This window comes from Indicator indicator, chromosome 1, assembly GCF_027791375.1.
Source record: "Indicator indicator isolate 239-I01 chromosome 1, UM_Iind_1.1, whole genome shotgun sequence".
Classification (NCBI taxonomy): Eukaryota; Metazoa; Chordata; class Aves; order Piciformes; family Indicatoridae; genus Indicator; species Indicator indicator.
The window spans coordinates 31,868,793-31,890,573 of record NC_072010.1 but is presented as its reverse complement, the minus strand read 5'-3'; the positions used below and the strand labels follow the sequence as shown (position 1 = coordinate 31,890,573).

General features: G+C 44.6%; 1 protein-coding gene across 1 annotated transcript in view; it reads right to left on the bottom strand.

Annotated features, from left to right (window-relative positions):
• SIAH3 (siah E3 ubiquitin protein ligase family member 3) overlaps positions 1-20,156 on the bottom strand; it is a 51,229-nt gene extending 31,073 nt beyond the window's left edge. The window contains exon 1 of the mRNA XM_054389588.1: positions 20,022-20,156. Within this exon, the coding sequence (XP_054245563.1) occupies positions 20,022-20,156 (135 nt within the window). The remainder of the gene's footprint in view (positions 1-20,021) is intronic.
• Positions 20,157-21,781: the final 1,625 nt, after the last annotated feature.

The following is a 21,781-nucleotide window of genomic DNA, read 5'->3' as shown; positions in this document are numbered from 1 at the left end:
GCATAGCTGGAAGTCTGCATCCCATGGGTGTTGCTCAAGCACTGTCCCCTGGGACAAGCAGAAGGCATCTTATATGAAATTTGCACCTTTAACCCTGGAAACTCAACAGCATCTTTCTTTTTTTTTTATGATTTGGATAACAAGTTTAATGAAATCTTGGGATGATGCAGCACAAACACAGTATCACAGTATCACAGTATATCAGAGGTTGGAAGGGACCTCAAGAGATCATCAGGTCCAACCCCCCTGCCAGAGCAGCATCACTTAGGGTGGTCCGCACAGAAAGCGGAGAAGGAGACTCCACAACCCCCCTGGGGAGCCTGTTCCAGTGCTCCAACACCTTCATTGTAAAGAAGTTTCTCCTCATGTTGAGATGAAATCTTCTATGTTCTAGTTTGAACCCATTGTTCCTTATCACAGTGAACCACTGAAAAGAGCCTGGGCCCCTCCACTTGACACTCACTACTCACATATTTATAGACATTGATCAGATCCCCTCTCAAGTCTTCTCTTCTCAAGACTAAACAGCCCCAGGGCTCTCAGTCTCTCTTCATAGGGGAGATGCTCAAGTCCCCTAATCATCCTTGTGGCTCTCCGTTGGATTCTCTCCAGCAGGTTTCTGTCTCTCTTGAACTGGGGAGCCCAAAACTGGACACAGTATTCCAGATGTGATCTCATCAGAGCAGAGTAGGGAGGTAGAAGAACTTCTTTAGACCTGCTTGAAAGTAACTTTCTCAATTTATTTCCTGCAAGGGCTGGTGCAACAGCTGACCTGTCCTCACAAAGCTCCCTGGGTCATGTACTTTCAGATGAGATCGGTAATAGTGTCTGTCCTTCAACAGGTACCTTTTTTTTCTGGACTATAAATGCTATCAGCTTACATTCACCTTTTTTTTTTTTTTTTTTTAGTACTGTATTTCTGTTTGTTGTATGTGACAAGTGCCTGAACTGATTATCTCCAAACCCAACGTAGTTAATGACTTTCTGTAACTTCAAAATCAAAGGTATTTTGATCAACTTTAAAAAAAAAAACAAACCACCAACCACCCTTGTTTCTGCTGATGAGAGTTGTGAACCTGTAAGTTCTGAGCCCCTGAGACTTCCCCTGACTTCAGAAGAGGTTTCATCTCTCATTCCACAGAATTGCTGAGAATGCCTTCTTAATGAAAAGAGAGGAGGCTGGGACTTCTTGCTTTCTGCATTGCAGACCTTGCTTTAACCTCAGAAAAGGCCTTGGGTTTTCCAGCTCTAAAACGCTGGTGACAATATTTATAAGCAGACTGGGAGTTTCTGCTTGAAGAACATTTTATGAAAGCCTGGCTATTTGCCAAAGACAAGCATGATATTTTCCAGACCAATGAGCCATGTACTCTCTACCGCAGAGAAAAAAAAAAAAGAAAAAAGAAAGAAAAAAAAAAAAGATAAAAAACCCCAAACAAGTAAAAGAAGATCCAGTCCCCTGAAACATGAGTTTCAATATTTAATTAGAACAGAAGTGGGGCATTAAGGCATTATAACACTGCCAGGCTGGTACCCCAAAGGCTGAGGGAGGAGAAAGCTCACAGCTGATATCCCTGATGTGGAATGGCTAGGTCTGTTTTAGGAGCCCGCAGGAGCAGATACTATGCAGGGAGAGAGCTCTTTGACTTCTCCTGTATGGAGAAACCTTCTGGATGGGTCAGGATGTGACTGATGGAAAAGCAAAGGAGCGACCTGGAAAATAGGCAGGGGGAGGATGCTGCAGCTATGGTGGAAAGCAGTGCAGAGAGCTGAACTCTGCTGTGGGTAAGAGGTGTGTGCAGACATGGCTGGCATTTAGAGTGCTGGAGCACCAGTCAGTGGTTTCGTGAGCTGGGGTGACTTTCACCAAGCCTCAGAGGGCAAAATGTGCTGATCCAGCAGCCGAGATGAGCTATAAGTGCACCTACAAAAGCTGGTAGAGAGAGGAGCACCAGAAAAAGCCACCACAGAGGGAATGGGCTGATGTGATGAGCATCAAGGGAATGTAAGGCCAGAGAAAAACTAACCTGAGGAAGAAGAGCCTCATTGATTCAACACAAACCTCTATGTCAATCAACTGTAATTGATTTTTCTGGGGTGATTTCTTTGCCTCCACTCCAACGCCAAGCAAAGTTACTGTGTTTTCTACAACACACATGTTGTTTCTGTGGGGATATTAAAGTTCTCCCTAGCAGGAAGGATGGGATGCTTAATTGCCAAGCTTTTGTGAGGGGTCTCAAGTTGCTGCTATTTTGTTAACATTCAGGAAAAAGAGAACACTGAGCAAAATCTTTCCAGCTTCTCCAAAGCCTTCCAAAGTAATCAATTATAGTCTTTTTTTCCCCTGCTGACACTATCATTTCTAAAAATATCATATTTTGCCTATTGACATGTGATCTCTATTGATGAAAGTCATAGAGTCCAAACTAGAGGTCTTTCTAAAAGACATCAGTGAGCTGAAGTTATGACCTTTAGCTCCTGAGAAAGGATCTTGGCTTTGGATTTATGCAGCTGGCATGGTTAGGTTACCATAAGAGCCTCTTCTAGCTTTAAATGATGTAAATTTATGTCTGGCAGGAAAGAAAATGTCAGTGTACCGTTACCAAAGCTTCACTTTTTGTTGTGTCAGTGAAGTTTCAAAATAAGATCACTCCTTCTGCCTGCCCCTGCCTAGCTTTGTGGGCTCCCTCCAGATGCTCATCCTCAGTGATGGACGAGCATGCTGTGAGTATACATTGATGAGCAGTGGAAGATCCTCAGCCATGTGACTCACATTTCACTTAGGCTCAAGAAGTTGTAAGCAGGATGCCCTGCAGTTCCTGGGGCTGGTGGCTAAAAGGCAGCTCAACAATCCCAGGAGATGGTGTTATAACCCTCATTTGAGAGCCCAAAGCTGCATTTCCCAGGAGAACTGTATCCATAATCACAGAATGGTACAGACTGAAGAGCTCTCTAAAGATCATCTAGGCTGGAAAAGACCTTTAAGATCATCGAGTCCAACACTTTCTAACTCTACCAAGCCTGATGACCAATCCCTGTTATAAGAGGGATATGGACATGCTGGAATGTGTCCAGAGAAGGGCCACCAGGATGATCAGAGGGCTGGAGCACCTCTCCTATGAGGACAGACTGAAAGAGTTGGGGCTGTTCAGTCTGGAGAAGAGAAGGCTCCGAGGTGACCTTCTTGTTGCCTTCCAGTATCTGAAGGGGGCCTACAAGAAAGCTGGGGAGGGACTTTTTCAGCTCTCAGGTAGTGATAGGACTAGGGGGAATGGAATAAAGCTGGAAGTGGGGAGATTCACATCCTCAGGACGTGAGGAAGAAGTTCTTCCCTATGAGAGTGGTGAGAGCCTGGAATGGGTTGTCCAGGGAGGTGGTTGAGGCCCCATCCCTGGAGGTGTTTAAGGCCAGGCTGGATGTGGCTCTGGCCAGCCTGATGTAGTGTGAGGTGTCCCTGCCCATGGCAGGGGGGTTGGAACTAGATGATCCTTGTGGTCCCTTCCAACCCTGACTGATTCTATGATTCTATGATGCTATACCATATCCCTCAGCATTACATCTCTGAATCTGTTAAACAACTCCAAGGAAGAACAACAAGGGAATAACTTCACATAACTATGTGGTACTTCAGTTCCCTCAGCAGCCCAGAACGAGAGCATAGGCAATTCCCCACCAGTATAAGCTACAGCAGGCAGCAGCCGATAAGAGCCTCCCCAAGGAAGCCAGGCCCAAGAAATCCGAGCGGCAGGGACTCATCCGTAAGCATGATTCAGAAATGGAAGAGACATTTGACTTGTGCAGTTCCCATCTTGTCCAGGGAGCTACAGCTACTTGAAGGACCACACTGCTTCTAGGTCCTGACAGACACCAATTCACTTCCCAATTAACATGTGGTAGTGTGTTTATATTGCTTAACCCACATCTGATCCACAGAAATATGTTGTTCATGGTAACAATCTCCTCTCCTTTGATCATGGCAGGCCGGGGTTTTTATGAAAGTCTTTGATACCTGCTGTGTCTACAGAAAGGTTGATTTATGGTTCTCCTAATGAGTGTTGTTCTATTGCATATCGACTTTCTGCATGGTTAATAGTTGAACTTAAAAATGATGTGAAGGTCATAACTCTGTTAAGTCTATAGGAACAGCAAAACATCCCAACATAATAAAGCAAATAATTGTCGCTGACCTGCAGCTGGTGCATCCTCTCTCTGAGAATCTGCTTAAGCATCATAGCTAACACATTCTCTGAAATAATTTTTCTCAGAGGTGAGCTCGTAAGCAAGATAATTAAATACCAAATTGGTTCTTGTGGCTGCATTTACTAGCCATGAAAAACTGACGCATCCCTGATATTTCCCATATGTAAATATGTTTTAAATAAGACGTTGGCAGTTAATTACCCTACTGTAAAATTAAGGCAAATAAATGTATTTTGGATGCTCTAAGGCAGCTGTATTATGGTAATTAAATAACATAAATGGATTATGCTTAGATAAAAATTCTGGAAGATCAGGAGCATCACATCATGGTGTGGCATTTATTGCTTCCCCAGGCATAGCTTGTGGATTAGAGGAGGTGCATAGGATGTGTTCCCATTAGCAATAAGGACAGCACAGATCAGTAAGGAGAGGGTCGATCTGCAGCACAGGATTACAGGATGCTAGAGGTTGGAAGGGACCTGGGAAGATCATTGCGTCCAACCCCCCTGCCAGAGCAGGATCGTGGGATCTAGCACAGGTTGCACAGGAATGCATCCAGATGAGACTCCACAACCTCTCTGGGGAACCTGTTGCAGTGCTCTGTGACCCTTACAGTGAAGAAGGTCATCCTCACGTTGAAGTGGAACCTCCTGTGTAGTTCATTACCCCTTGTCCTATCACAGGGTGCAATGGAGAAGAGCCTGTCTCCTCCCTCTTGACACCCAGCCCTCAGATATTTATAAACATTTATTAAATTCCCTCTCAGCCTTCTCTTCTCCAGACTAAAAAGCCCCAGATCTCTCAACTTATCCTCACAGTGCTCCAGTCCCTTAATCATCCTGGTAGCTCTCTGTTGGACTCTCTTGAGCAGATCCCTGTCCCTCTTGAACTGGGGAGCCCCAAACTGAATGAAATATTCCAGGTGTGGCCTCACCAGGGCAAAGTAAAGGAGGAGGAGAACCTCCCTCAATCTGCTGGACACTCCTCTTAGTGCAAGCTGCTATATTTTGAGGATGACTGGTCCACACGTCCCTATTTCCTCACCCCCTGGCCATGAAGTTTGGGGTGGCTGTCATGCTGCACACACACCACAAGCCACTTCCCAGTGGGGCAGCACCCATGCATGAGCTGCAGGGCACAGCTGCCAGTTGGAGACTTTGCGAGTCCCTGCCTCACGCCATTGTTGTCCAGAGAAGGATTTACCTGACCAAGCATGCATTTATTTTCTTCTTCTTCAGCTTTGGGACTGGATTTGAGAGGTAAGACCACCAGAAAGGCAGGTTTCCTGCTCTTGTTCCTGTTTTTGCTTTGCAACTAGAGCAATCATCCTGGAATGATGGGATTTGGGCCTTTTTGGATATTTGGCTGTGGCACTGTATTGTACTCAGCTAGTCACATAGCTTGGTCAGCATGTGAGTGGCCTTAGCCTTACCTCACACACTGGAAGTGAAGATAATACACACACAGAATATACATATTTGGAACTGTCACAGATTCAGTACTCACTTCCTATGGTGATGAGTATCTGGAAAATCAAGTTGACTACAAAGTACACTTACATCTACTACTGCCCTCCATGGCCCTCCATTCTTGTTTTACCCCATCCTAAGGCAGTGAACAATACCCTCTTGAATTTTCTGGCAGATAAGAAATTCCTGAAGTTCACTGAGCTGACAAGTTGTTTTTTCTTATTTGCTGCATGACATTAGGGCATTTTCTACAAGAATTAACCCCACTCTGGAACTAAAGCTCAGAGGCTGAATGTCTGTGCTGCAGGCACTGCAGTTTCTGTCTGCTTCAGTGCTGGGACCTCATCATGCTTGGGACTGAATGAGGCACAGTGTAATTGCTGTTGGGTATGGGGAACCACCAAAAAAAAAGAAAAACCACACAGTGATGAAGAGCATTTTTGTTTTTCAGTGAAGATAAGGCTGGTGAATACTCCCATATATTTATTCTTTTTATCTGATCACTGGTATGGTGAAGCCTAGATGTTTTTTCACTGATAGAACAAGGGGCGATGGATACAAACTACACCACAGGAAGTTCCACCTCAATATGAGAAGGAGATTCTTTACTGTAAGGGTCACAGAGCACTGGAACAGGCTCCCCAGAGAGATTGTGGAGTTTCCTTCTCTGGAGACTTTCAAGACCCATCTGGATGCATTCCTGTGTGACCTGCACTAGATTATGTGGTTGTATGGTCCTGCTCTGGCACGCAGGGATTGGACTCGATTGATCTCTGGGGGTCCCTTCCAACCCCTAACATCCTGTGATCCGGTGAGCTCCCAAGCATTTTGCCTTTGCCAGGGAAAAGCACAGAGAGGTTGCTGCACTGACACATGCAGCTTCCTACCTTCAGCTTTGACCAAGGTGGCTGAATTTAACTCTGGTAAGTTGCTGAAAGGAAAGTGTGACACCTTGACTGTCTGTGTTAGGGAAAGAGTAAAAGAGTTGGCACAAATCTGCAGCAAAACCCCAATGCACAATGACAGCGTAGGTTAGGAGGCTGCATGTGCCTTGTGGTGTCTACCTCAAAGCAGAGTTTTCTGTCTGACTGTGCCTTCTCCCATGGTCTCAGGTGAAGCAGCCATGCTTTGATTCCCTCCTGAAGGCAGGCAGAGGAGGCGTGCTGCGTAATGCTGAGGCGGCATGATTGCTTCTCTCCCTCTCAGCAGTGGCTGCATATTAACTGTGGATTAATGAGCCCTCGAAGTATTACTTAATGCTCCTAAAATGCTTTATATTTTCTACTTACAGAATAATCATCATTAAGGGATTAAAGTAAAAAAAAAAAAAAATTACAAATTTAGGTGGCTGCAATTAAGTTCCAGAATCCTCATTTTGGGTCTTACATATTTATAGCCCAACTGTGAGACTGGAAGAGTGTATCCCCCAGCCTCATTGACACCAAAAGGATCAGTGGTTTTACAGGAGTCATGTATGGCAACAGGACCAGTTTTGTGGATGAGTCCCTCACATTCATAAAACAGCTTAACCTGCAGCAGGAGATTTGACTGTTTTGGCCTCCATCCCAAAACACCTTACTGATATTGGAGACCATCATCCTCCACCTCATTTACAGACAGAGAAACCAAAGGCCTATGCAGAATCAATGCCTGCAGAGCACCCTAGCTAGCTGATGCCCTCTGTGGCTCTGGGAGAAGGATTGGCCAGTGCAGCATGTGGATGTGCCCATCAGATTTGGGGGCAGATAAACCACAACACCCTGGCAAGATGCTGCAGTGAACAGATCCTGTCTCCTGCGAGGCTGATTAGCTCAGACACAGCACCCGCCTAATGCAGATGTTTATCCATTAGGCTCAGCCTGGCTCATGTCCAGCCTCTGCTGCATCTCCACTCTGTCTTTTCTTGTACCCCAGCTCCTGGGGGGAGCAGGGCAGGAGATGGGCAGCCTGCTGGTCCTGTTGGTGACCACAAAGTCTGTGTTTGTACACAGAGGGGAAAAGGAGTTTTGGATACAGAGGTAAGCACAGCAAAGTCTCCGTCACCTTTGACTGAGGCTTGCACTCAGAGCATCGGGTCAGTCATCACTGAGTGCTCTCCAGGGAGCTCAGCATGATTTTGATGATGAATTCAGGAACAGGTACTCACTGGATTGGTCTTGGGGAAGTCTGGTGATACTCAGCAAGAGGTAAGACTGTTCCTCCCCAGAGAAACAAATTATCCTCAAAACTGGATTTAAGACTGTAGGGCACTTTGACTGCTGAGGGCTGGACTAGGTTTTTGCTCTTCTTCCAACACTCTGCTATTTGCAAACATCAGGTGGCACTTACTGGAGTGTCTAAGCTGTAATTACAGGTCAGCCAGGACTGGAGATGGCTGCAGCCTCCTGCGTGACTAGCCTGCAGAGAGCATCAGGGTCCTTTTTTTCATGAAAAACAGCTCAGAAATTACTCGATCTGCAAGTTTCTTCTATGATGTAAAAGTGAAGAAGCAAAAGTTACTATTTGAAAAAATGGTGAAAGGCAGCTTCCAGCATCAATTAATTTTCCCTATGAGTGAGTAAAGAAAAGCTCTTCCCTTCCCCAACATCTGATTCATCAGATTGAGTTCTCTTCCTATTGGCTGTTGTAATTGGCCTCTGGCAAATTAAAGTTGCTTTAGTTAAAGCAAAGAATAGGAAAAACAGACACTGCCTGTGTTTGTCTGTTGTTTTCTAATCATTGGCTCATTATTAAAAAAAATCATTAAAAGCTTAAAAATTATTAGTAAATACCTCACCGGTAAGTTCATGTTCAGCTGCAACACTAAAACACTAAAAAAAAAAAAAATCCTTGTGAAGTTTCTGGAGATGAAGCTGGTTTCAGATCTGTTTTTTAATAGTGCCTTCACCTTTTACCAACAGCCTGAAAGAAAATTCAGTCTTTATAATCAGTTATTTACAAACCAGTGGTTATGTTTGCACAACCTTGCAGGACCTTCACATTTTCTAGTCTCTTTTTTGAAATATTTTCTATAGCAGAAGAAAGCCAGTAAAAGTTCTGTTTTATTTTGAAAGCTGAAGTATTTCCCATATGATTTAGGCCCTTGAGATCCCAGGCAGGAATTGCAATCGGGCAAAAGATTTCATTTTGACCTTGAGGGGGAGATCAGATGAAGTGATGGTGGTGAATTATACAAGCATTTGTGTCGGTGTGCTTGCCACACTTTAAATTTTGACCTGGGCATAGCCTTGAATTGTCTGCAAGTACACACCCCCCTGTTTGTAAGGAACATGCTTCTGCTGCTTTGTTGCCTTCTTTGAATTTGCATTCTGCCAAGGTTGGTATGTGGCTGTGGAAAATATGTCTTTTCCCTCACTTCCCAAAAGCACAGATAATAAGAGTTCCAAACCTCAGTATGTGTCTTGAGGCAAATATTTATATCTGATACTGCTTGACTCATCAGGGGTAAAAAGGTCACCAAAAAATATTTGCCAGAATGATGGCAGAGAGGAAACTAAATGAGCCAGAGAAGCCCCTGACCACATCACTATTTTGTAGGAATGTGAGGACAGAAAATGAAATATGAACATCTCCTTCAAGTCAACAAACCTTGAACACCAGCAAAATGTTTTTCAAGGACCAATGCCTCAGGCTCCTGTCAGATATCCTCAGGTGAAGCTTCCTACTGTGGTCATTTTATGATCCTACTGTCTTCAGGCCACTGCCAGGAGTCATCTTCCCACAGCCAAGGCAGCAAAGGGCAGCACATCCCTGCATTCCAGCTGCCTCTTCAGTCTGACACACTAATGAAAATTCTTTAGTTAACTTGTGAAATGGATTTGGGGTGGCACAAACCAAGCTCCTCCTCTGCTGCCCCTGCAGCAGGGCAGTGACAGCTTCTAAGGGACCAACAAAGTTATGTGGGATGACAATGTTTTCAACCACCCCAATAAAATACAGTTCACACACAGACTTCCATACTGCAGACTACAAACTGGTCTAAAAAGGCTGGGTAAATCAGCATTTCCTCACCTCTGCTGATGATGTCTCACCCTAAGTCACCATAATCATGTAGCACCTCTGGCTTTCACATGCCAAAGATAAACAGAAACAGACTCCATCAAGCCTGGAAGTGAACCCAGAATGCAGGCAGAGAAGAGAAACTACCCCATCTAAGTAGCCTCTCTGCTTTGTGCCAGTTTGCACAGATAATTAACACAGCTCGTGTGCCAAAGAGCAGGTCTGAAGCATTAGGGGTCCTGCCATAGGGGGAAAGTAATCATGAAGCAGTTAATTGAATAAACTCAGGGCAAGTTTGTTCTGCTAGCAGCCATCCCGTAAGGAGAGCAAGATTTGTCCAAGTGGATTATTTGCTCCACGTTACTTGCTCCACATTATCTGCTCCACTCAGTGCTCTTTAGGAACCTGTTTACCTTTGTGCTATGGTGCAAAGTGTTTTCTAGTAGATGTTGAATAATCTATCCTCTCCTCCTCAGAGTTTATTGCTTGTAATTACCAACAAGGATGTTTATCCCAATGCGTATTTTGAAGTGCATCTTGCTTTCTTTTGCCATTCCTCATCTGCCACAATGACCTCCTTTCCAATCTAGACTGGTTTCATTAGATAGTAATATCCATGGGCTTTGAACTAGCATAAGGATTTGCATTTCAGACAAGTTCAAATTAACAGGTACTTGTGTAACTTGTATAGCTCCATACTTCTTCACTGCTGTCAGTCTACTGTGCTGATCCTTGGGTTCCTGAGCGTCCCACATGTCTGTCTGTCTGCCTTCCCTCTTTGCAGATATGTTCTTCAGCTATGACTTTGGCCTGGTCATTGTTGATGCTCTTGATACCCTTGTACTGCTTCACTTGTCCTTGCACACCAAGCTCTGTGTTTATATGACTGCAGAATCAGAGCAATTCATGTAAGAAAGGGCCTTTGGACATCACATTGTGGCCCAAAGGCCAGTCAACTGAAGAGATAGGTCAGGTTGTTCAGCACCCCATTGAGTTTTTAAAATCTCCAAGGATGAAGATAGCAGAGTCTCTCTTGGCAGCCTGAGCTAGTACCTTACCACTCCCATGAGAAAGACTTTTTGCCTCGTATCTAGTCAAAATATCCATTGTTTCAGCTTATGTCTGGTCCTTCCTATTCTTCTAGTGTGCCTCTCCAGGACCAGTCCGATTGTATTCTCTGTACAGTCCCGGTAGGGAGTTGTAGGGATCGGTTCCCTTTTCTTCTCCAGGCTGAGCAAGCATAGCCCTCTGCCACTTCTCCAGCCTCTGCTCCATCCCTCTGACCAGTTTGATGCTCCTCACTGGGCTTGCCCCTCTGTGTCAATGCTTTTCTTGTGATGGGGAGCCCCAGATGGGACTTGATACTCTGAACGTAGTCTCCCAAGTGCCGAAGGGTGGGTAGTGATCCTGCACCTGGACCTGCTGGTTACACTCCTAAGACAACTCAGGATGAGATTGTCCTCTGCCTTACTTGATGGCACACTATCAGCTTGTCCAACAAGACCCCCCAGGCCTTTTCTGCAAAGCTTCTTACTATCCACCCAGCCTCCAGCTTGCACTGTTGCATGGGGTTATTCTGTTCCTGACACATGACCCTGCATTTACCTTTGTCTCTCTATCTTGTCTGGCAGTGGTGACAGAATCCAAGGTCTTTTTGCTCACTTGGCCTGAAATTCTCTGCTGATGATTACTCCAAAAATTGTGTCCTACTTTTTTCTTGACAAGAAGTTCCTCCTAGCAGAAATAAATAGAATGCTCTCATCCTGCAGCTATGTTCCCAGACTGGTTTTTCTATATCTGAAATCTCCCTCAAAACTTGCTTTTGGGGAATGGAATGAATGTCTTACCTGCAGCGAATATAATACTGTGTCCAAAGTTTCTGGATTTATCTTATGGAGACAACTATCCTGATTGGGTTTTATTTTGCTTAAGGCAAAGCAACTGTAGGGTATCAGTGACCTTTATTACATCTGTCTTCAGCTAGATGAAAATGACTTATCCATCCCAAGCTAGTCTTCTGGCTCTCCTGGTCACCAGTGGCAAGAAAGACAGTCTTCCTTCGAGGACAATTCGTCTCACTGACCCCAGATCAGAGATACTGCATCTCAGCTACATCCTCAGTTTTCATGTAGCACAAGTAAAGAACTCACAGTACTGCCCTACAAGCAAAGCCTGACTCCACTGCTCTGTAAGGTGCCTTTTCATTTTATGAGGGTCCAACCAGCAAAGACAACACAACCCTGTATGCAACCAGGCATTCTCATCTGAGCAGACGTTGCAATGCAGCAATGAGACATTTAGGTTAAATTCCCTATTAAAGAGGAAGATGTCTGTAATCTGCCCTGTTCTTTTCAAAAGAGATGGGTAAGTTTACTGGACCCAAGCATGTTCTTCATAAGGTCCTTTTTTTTTTTTTTTGGATCAAGCTTGGTAGAATAAGTTTGCCTGAATAATAGTTTGATCCTGCAAAAGATATATATTTTTGAATCTGTGCACATGCTTGACACTGAACAGGAGTGGTCTTTCTGACAACCCCACTTGCCACCACCCTGCTATTTCCACTTCAGCATCTTATTCCTGCAAAGCCTGAAGGTGACCTTAACCATCCCCTTACCCCAGCTGCCCTATGTAATCCTTGTGTGGTGCTTATTTACTCCATTTTCACACTTATTACCTTGCTATTTTCCACATGGCAGTCCCTAAGAGTGGAAGAACATTTTCATCCTCTGCTGATGTGTTTTTTCTGCTCTGTAGCTTCCGCCTCCTTGCTCATCTGTAGTGTTTGTTCTCTGCACAAGAGTACATTACTGATTTAATCTTTTTCTGTCTCATTTATGCTCCATTTCTCTGTTTCTCTTTCCATTTCAGCTGGCACTTGATGTGAGAGAGTGTGTGATCTTGTGTTTAAGATATTCACAAGGACTTGTGTCTCTTCTCCACTGCATACTTCCCAGGAGTTGATGGGCAATTCGCCAACCAGTTTGAAGCTTAATATTTTCATATGTAAAATACTCCTAACATTCCTAAAGCTGTGCAGAAGACTAGAACCAAAAGGTTAGAACTAAAAGCACTACATCTGATATGGAAATAACTGATTAAGTCCTTTTCAAAGTTGCTTCATGTATTTCTACTTTTTTTTTTTTTTTTTAAAGTACACTGAAATTAACATGAAAAGTAAAAGAGGCCTCTGCCATTCTCCTCCAATGATGCTTTCATGTTGTTGCTGAGACTAAAAAGATAAGCTAAAGATAAATGTTATATAAGATGGTCAAAAATGCCTCTGAATAAATAAAAGTGTGCATGTGTCTGGCAATTCATCAGCAGTGCCAGGATGCTCTTCTCTCTTTGGAGGATAATGCTGTGGAAAGCTAAGAAGGAACATTGCAGGTGGCTATTAGCAGCAGGTCACCCAGAACAATTTTCAGGAGATGTCTGTGCACCACTGAAATTTTGCCATTCAGCATGGATCTCAATAATCCCTAGGGTAAGAGCTTCATGGGAGACTCCTAAAACCATCTGAGGCCACAGCTCTGCCCAGCTGCTTGGTCCTGCAGCACGGACGTAAAAGGGACATGTACCTACTTTAGCAGCAAACGAATCAGCTCGGCAAGCTTAAATCTCTGCTGAAATTGGATTGGCTTTGTCATACTGAAGTAGAGGCAAGATACTCTCTTTTGCCATCACTGGTGAAGATGGTTCACTGTGCTGAGTGGAGAACAGGAATTTTGGCACCTCCAGCTGGACCTGTCTGCTCAAGTCCCACTCCAAAGCATGACGGCAATAAAGTTTTTCAGGCAGATAAGGCACTCAGCTTCCTCAGCAGCCTCATCTGTGAGTGGTGAGAGCAATGTTTTGCTGCCTTTTGTAGTTCTCCTCATCTTGATAGCTATTGTTTTAAAGTGGGAGTTCATCTGTCAATAGGGAAATCGGCAGCACCAAACAAGCTGAGGATTGAATGACTGTGATTTCTGCCGAAAGGGCTTAGAGGAACATAAGAGACCCAAAGTTGCAATGAAATTAGTGATGATTTCCTTTCAGTGCGAGTAAAAAAAGCCCAAAATTAGGTTATTGAACCACAGACTGGGAGAATTTCTTCCTTTAAGACTTTAAATAGAATGGGCAGAATGAGAAAGAACAATAGTGCAGAAGAAAGGTACTTAACAAAATCAGACAAGCTATGTAAAGAAAGAAAAATAGCCCAGTCTGATAAGGTGTTTGATGTCTCGAGATCCCAGCTTTTCATTTCCAAATACAGCATGCACATACAGAGCTTCTCTGGGAAGTTGCAGCCATATTAGCTACAGCAGTTTCTTTGGGGCAGTATTTCTCCTGAGGGAACTATCTGGGCCAGTATGCCTAACCCAAAGGGCTTCACTGAAAAATTCTTGATATTCTGAGCCCTGTCAAAGTGGGTGGGTTATAAAGCAATATGTGTCTGATGGCCTCTCCTCACCCTGCTGTCAAATACACTGCTGAGGGGAGAGGCATTCCTATAAATACTAAATATTAAGATAAGAGCCCCATCTTCCATTGATAACACCTGACTCAAAATATCCTGCAACCAGACTGGGTTTATTATTAAAATTCACCCACAAAATCAAACATGGGTAGGAAAGGACTCAATGCATACCCACTCTATCCCATCTCCAGAGCTGTACCAAGACAGACAGGGACAGTTGACAGTAGTAATTAAATTTCAGCAGTGTGCTTGGGGCTGCAGTTGGGGAGAAGGAAGCCAGAGCATATTAGCATAGAAGTTTCTGAAACAGTGGCTCTTCCCCTCTTTCTCCCTCCACTGAGGAAATGCTGTAATTGTTATTCTGGGAGACCATGATTGAAGCTCAGAGCTGCCCTGCTTTGCAGTGTGCTTGGAGCAAATCCCAAGCTGTCCTGCAGCCCTGTGGGTTGTGTAGGTATGTTAGTCTGTGAGCTCAGAGTTATTTGGTTATGGGGGAGTGGAGATCCTGGGAGCAAGCAGTAGCATCAGTGAATGGAGAGCCTCTTGGCAGAGCTGCCAGAGAATGCTCTGAAGAACAGCATTATGGTCTCTTCTCCAGGCAGCTGTGGGTTGCATGGACAAAGGCTTCTGGGGTGTTTGTAGTAAGCTTGGTTTCCAGTTTTGCGCACTGAAATCCCTTCAAACAGAGGTAGAGCTGAAGGAGGGGCAGCAACGCAGTGCTGCTTGCTGCTGTTCACATCCCTACAAAAGGATTTGACAGTCTGAGATGCCCAGTGCTTACATAGCCCTGGCCCACAGCTCAGATGTGACCCGGGCACCTTGCTAGGAGCCTGGGTTTGCAGGCAGCAGGAGTTTTGCAGCCTCTCTCACTATGGTTTCCATGATTCTGCTGGGCAATAGGGCCAAATGCCACCTGGGCTCCCCAAATCACAGCCCTGCACAAGAGAATTAAGTGTGTCTGGGCTGAGACAGTAGCAGAGGATGTCTGGGAGTTGTTAGCAGCAGGTTTCAGAGTCCCTCCCCTGCACCAAACAAATAAATAAATCTGAGGGGGGTGTGATGCACCGTAGCACTTTAATCCTGCTGGGGATAAAGTGGATTACAATGCTATTTGGCTGGCCACTGCACACAGAGTCAGACTGTTTATAACAGGATTCATATCCCTTCCCTAACTCAGAGCAGATTTGCTTGTTGCTTTAAAAAATAGCTAGAAGACAGCTTGGCCCCATAAACCATGCTTCAATCCTTTTTGAATATAAGACTGAACTATTTATGCCCTCTTTTAAATACGATTCTTTTTGTAATTCAGTGAATTCCTTGAAGTCCTGCAGAGATAGAGATGTGTTTCATACAAGAACGTTGTAAATGCCCTTTTCTACTCTCTACAAGAACACTTTTCTCACTCTACAAAGAGTTAAAGTTGAGTGTAAAAAAGCTAGTAACTCCTTGAAGAGGGAAGATCTGTTTTGCCCAGCTGTGCACAGTACCTCACAAGGCATCAGTGCCTGACTGGGCAGTGATTGCTCTGCAGTTCCCTGCTGTACATGGCTGGATTTTGGGTCAGGGACCAATGCCAGCTGAAGAGAGAGGCCATATAGTCCACCTTTGCCTTCTCCCTGGGATGCAATTAGCAGTGCTGGGGAGAACTACTATTTATCAGAGGGAAATGTAGAGGAATTCACTGAGCCTCATTTCCACAGGAGCAGCAAACCTTGCTTGTTTCTTCTACAAACACAGAGCATCTTAAAACTTTTCTCACATGCTGCAGATAGCAGCATAAGCAGTGTGTGGTAGTTTAAGGCTGTGCCTAGAAAATTTTCCACAGATCTTGAACAGAAAGTGGTGGAAGTAAAAAGGAAAATAATGATAAGATCTAAATAATCCAATTGGACAGATATATAACATAAGGTTAGTTATGTAAACTAACTCTTTCTCTTTTTGCTTCCTTCACTCAGATACTAGGTCCGGCTTCTGCTGATTTTGCTGACCTTGGCTGCATCACTTTGTTGTGGCTGAGTAATAACAAACCACTCTTGGCTCTTCCTTTCTCTTGTCCCTTGTACAGGAGGGAAGCGAGCAGGGAGGGGGAAGCTGTTGGTAGCCCCCTGGTTTTGTCTAGGGGAGTTCTCGTGTTGTTTATAAATTGTAAATACCTGTAAATATTGTATGTCTGCACATATTCATTGCATTTCATATTTTAGATTGTAGTTTTGCTTATAAATACAGCTTCATTTGCTTCCCAACTGAGCTGCCCTGGCAATTTTATGTTGGTGGGTGATTTCAACCCACCACACAGTGCTTCTCTAATTGATATGGCCTTGGAGGGAGCAGCCACTTGGCTGAGGAGCTCTGCTCCCTGGCTTTGCCTTTCCAAGGGGAGAAGTCAGGTCAACGGTATGCTTGAAGGGAGACAGGTTACAAGGAAATGCATATAATAGGATCAGGAATGAAGGTGACCTATGGAAGTGTGGTAAATATGTGGTTTTCTCTGCTTGGCAAGTGAATTTTGATCCCATCATAGCACTACCTAGTAAGGTGTTGCTGCCATGCCTGAGAATGCTCGTAAGGGGACAAAGAGCAGAAAATGGCAAGAAGGACAAAGAGGCTCTGAAACAACACACACCTCCCCTTGCCTCTCTTCATCCCCTTGCCCCTCTTTATTCCCTTGCCAAATGGGCAAAATGGAGTGAGATAGTTGCAAAATTGTCCTCCCGTGTTCAGAGCTGCCTGTGTCAGGCTGTTGTGCACAGGAAAAATAGCAGCAGATCAATAGAGGTGTCTGAGCTGACACTCTTACTGTCCTCTCCTTTAAGATAAACTGAATCACTCATCAGTCTTCCCAGTTAATCAGCTCTTCTGTAGGAAGAAAAAACATGGATTTCTTTCTGAGCTTGTTTCTCTGCCAACCTTTGGACCTCTCATAAAGGAAGAGGTAAGTGATGGGCTCTGGTCATGGTCAGAGGTCCACTGCAGCGACAGCATGCTGACATTACTGCAGGCCCCTCTTGGTCTAGCTATGGGTCTGTGACACCAGAAGCTGGTGCAGCATTTCCCTGGAGGGTACCAGGGCTTCCCTGACCTCTGCCACTCACCAAGTGCTTTACCTGTTGCTAAATCTGTAATACCCATACATGATTACTCAGCATGCATCCTCAAGGTGGGCTGGATCCCATCACCATGGATAGAAGGAGAGAGAATGGAGGTCTTCTGAAATTTGACTTTAATGGAGTTATGCACATTGGCACTGATTGAGGACCTGACCTTTGTGAGGGATGTCAACGTGCATAATCACACCAGGGTATGATGCCTGTCATTTGTCATTTGCACCAGTCAGTCCTCTGTGTGCTGTGAAAGTACAGAACAAAATAATCCCTTTGCAAAGGGATTTGCAAAGTTTTGGAGTAAGCACAAACGTTTAAGCCTTGCATGGAAGGGAAAGAAATGACATTTCTCCTAGCCCTTGTTTCCTAACAGGCTTGTATTCCTCGACCGTGAACCTTAATACAGTTTCCACTCCACTTGTCAACTGTTAAGATAGATCTGGGGGCTGTCGACAAAATGTTGCAGCTGAAATGACCCATCTAGAAACAAAAGACTATGAACCATCTAAGTAGTTATCATACTGTAAGCTGCCACAGAGGAATATGTTTGTCCCTCTCACTTTCAGTGGTTCCTCAGGTGTCATTTGGCTTGCAGGTCAATTTGGAGGACATTTCCCTGTTCCAGCTTGAAAGGTCCTGTGTGCCAGGTTGCTGGAGAGGGACACCACAGCTTCCCTGCGCATCCCTGGGGGTGAAACAGGCGTCCCAGGAAGCAAGTTCATCTGGCTTGTTTCTGACACAGTTGTTTGGACAAGTGGTGGTGATTACCTCCCAACTGCCAACCAAAAATATATGGGGTCAGGTGTCTCACTCAGAGACAACTGGTGTTGATGTACAGGCTCCTACTGCTTGCTGGTGCTGGTGGGTGGGCACCACTGGTGCCATGCTGAACACAAAGGGGTCCAACCCCCCCAGTCTTTTCTGGCACAAAGCTTTGGTACATTCCCATGTGGGAAACACCTGCAGTTGAGTTCTCACTGCAGCCCTGTTGTGTGAGCAGTTCCCACCCAGATCAAGATGATTCTCACTGGGCTTCACTGACACATCATACCCTTTTCTGGAGGCTCCCATTTGTTTCCAAGAGAGTCTTTCATCCAGTATCCGCTTTCAAGAGCTTTCAAGACTGTTCTGAGGTTGCTCATCTCTCTACTGGGCTTTGGGTCTGAGCAAATCTGCAACTTGAGAGGGTTTGAATTGCTAAATTCAAGTCTAGTCCTAGATATCAGCATAGAAATCAGTGGACATCCCTCTGTGGGCTTATGGGACCTCATCAGACAGTGCTGCTGACACTGAAATTGCATTGTGACCTTCAATAACCTTTTTTTCTACTCTTCTTTTTTTAAAAATAACAATTAAAATTATAGATGAAAGTAACAGCAGACAATCACATAAAAGGGGTCAAGCACAGAAACACTCATTTAGAAAATCTTCCCATGTCTTTAAAAATGTGGCTATTTCTTTTATCTATTTGGATGGCCAGATCCTTTTCAATGACAGGGCTGTAGGCTTTTCAAGTAACTTGTGTCTGTGGAGGAGCACAATGCCAGGAGATGTGAGCCCACACATGAGCAGACCATCCCCTGGGAGACTCTGCCCCAGCCAGCTGGGAGTGCTCGCTGGGCTGAATGGAATAGAAGATTTCCCCACAGCCTTGCAGGGAAATCCTCCCAGAGATGGAGTCCTGCTAGAAACGATCTCTCCCTGCCTGAGAAAAGCCTGAGACTGGAAATATAACTCCAGGAAATCTGCTTTTTTTTAGGGGGAGGATGCTGTTTTGAACAGGAATTTACCCCATCCATGGCTTTCCCAGGGATCCACAGCTTGAGAAAGATACCTCCCACAACCCCTCCAAGTTCCTCACAGAAACCTCAGCAGAGCCAACAATAAGTTGTCCTGAATTAAATTTATTTCTGAGGTTGTGTCAGGCTAGAGGAGCAGCATTGCAAGTCAGGTCTGCAAGGACTTCCACAAAAATAGGAGTCACTTTGTTAAAGTTGGTCGTTCGCTACTGTGATAAAATAATTAAATCCTCTCAGTTGCTTTCTCCCCCTGCTGCTCCTTCTATACATACAAACATCAGGGCTCTGGCATAGATGGAGCTGTTGACACTTTGTCAGTGAAAATCCAGAACCGTGCAAGTAGGAGAAATGTTTTCTGGGGGCTATAAATAGTTTTGCATTAAGGCAAATGTATTCTCTTACCCAAAATAGATTCACCTTGCAAAGGGCTTAAGGACAGTTTCACTGCCAAAGGAACACCTTCAGACTCCTCTCAGGAGACAGAAACAGCCCTTTCTCCCCTCAAAAAAACCCAAACAAGACCAGCAGCAGGGGACCCTCTCTGCTTCTATCCCACTCTCTTTGCTCCTCACTGCCTGGCAGTATCCTGCTGTGCCTGGATGTCAGCCTGGGAGACCACCCAGTATCCTTCCACTGAAAAACATTAATTCATCTAACTAACTTTTCCAGTCCTTTTTTTTTTTTTTTTTCATTTTTTTGCAGATGCTTGCAACATGCACGCTCATTATATGGATGAAAGGGATGAGGAAACTTTGCAGAAGGGGAGCAGTGACTTCCCACCATCGCTTGGAGCAGCGGGTTGCTTCTCCTTCACTCCAAAGGGAATCATCCAGCCAGACAATGCAAACATACTCTCTCTGCCAGAGCTGCAATGTGTTAACAGCACTCTACCCTTGCTGCCAGAGTATCATTTCACTCCCTGCGGAGAAATGCCAGCGGTAGTGAAGGGGGAAGACAAGAAGATGTCAGAAAAGAAAAAATATTTTTAACTCACCTTTAGGCTGTGTGTCGGGTTGACAACGCAGACAAGTTGCCCAGCAGCTGAGAAAACCCTCTTTGCCTTGTAGTGCTGAAAACGCAGGTGAATGAGATCTAACACAGCCCCAAAGCACTGGGTGAAGAAAAGCATCACAACTTTTGGCGTTGCTGCGGCTGCTGCTGCTGCTGCTGCTGCTGCTACTGCTGCTACTGCTGCTACTGCTGCTGCTGGTGGGCAGGGGAAGCAGCGAGGGAGCCCCTCAGTCCTTGAGCCCGGGGAGGGAGTGCAGTCGACGAGAGCTACGCTCCGGCACGGCTTAGCATGCCTTCATATTCATCATCAAAATAAGACGGGAAGAGGCTTGCAGCAGCAGGGCGGCCAATGGAAAGGACAGAAATGTTATCCTTGAGGTCCGGAGACAGCCAATAACGAATGCCTCCCCTCCAGAAACTCCCTGATGAATTGAGCCTGGTGGAGAATGTATTATTGAACATTACCATACATCAGCACATTGCATTTATCTTGTGATTACAGCCAGTCATACGTAAGGCTATGGAGATATGCAGGCAAAAATTGATTGCTTAACGTTTCTGTTTATTAATTGCCTTAATTTAACAAAGGAGCTCTCAGACAGCAAAGCTAAATGGAAGGCTCAGGGAAGAAGCCACCAGTGAAACTGTTTGAAAGTATCAAAAATAGATTGAGTAGACTATGTTTCACTGAGGCAGGAAAATCAGATATGCCAAGTGAGTTACAGTTCCTTGCAGGGGTTAAGCAGAAGTAGAGCTCACTATATAAATAGATTCACGTCTGTGCATTTACAGGCTTTGGTTTGGATTTTCACCACTCTGAAGTTTTCTGAATTTTACATTCTGCTACTCCATGAGAGTCACAGCAGATAAATAACATTTCTCCCAAATAACATTTCCACCACCATCACAAAAAAAAAAAAAAAAAAAAAAAAAGAGAGAGGTCATGTCTCAGGTCTGGTGTAACTTGGAATAACTCCATTTAAAGTCAGCAATGTTTTCCTGATTTACGCTTGCCAGTGGATCAGGTCTGTTGGACACAAAACATTGAAATTACTGGCTACTGGAATCATGAGGGCATAAAAAGACACAGAGCATTCTTCTAAAAATAATGAAATACATGATGCATGAGAGCACACAGAGAAAAACTTGCACTGAGGGGAAAGTGGCTTCTGAATCAACAGAATAATTAAACATGCAGAAGGGTTTTGCTTGTCATTCATCTGCATATTGGTGGGCAGGAAATTCCAAATTAGCCATTAGATTGTCCTAGGCATTAACAAGTATTTAGGGAAGTGCAAGGAAAATAACATGCTTTTGTGTATTATGACCACTGCCTATCTCTGTTGGTGGGCAGGGATCCTTTTCGAGCCATTGAGTCTCATTAAACTTGAGTCCCCATAACCAGGTTTTCTGGGAGGTGACTGCAGCAGAGCAGCTGAGGGAATTGGAAAGCACATTCATTTCATGGGACAGTCCTGTGTGATATGTTGCTCTGCTTGTTAATAAATCAAAGAGGGTTAATTTAATTAGCTCTCTGCCAGAACTTCCTATCAGGGTGCTATTTAGGCTTGCTAGCTAAGTACTCAGATAGCTTATTTAGCCTTGGTAATCCTTTTTTCCTTCAAAGCAGAACAGATACAAGAAGCTTTTCTTTCTTTTAATTTTTCCTTCGGTTCTTTTTTCCTTCCTTGTTTCTTTTTAAATGTGAACCCTGTGCTGGGGGCTGAGGCTTGTGCTCTGGAT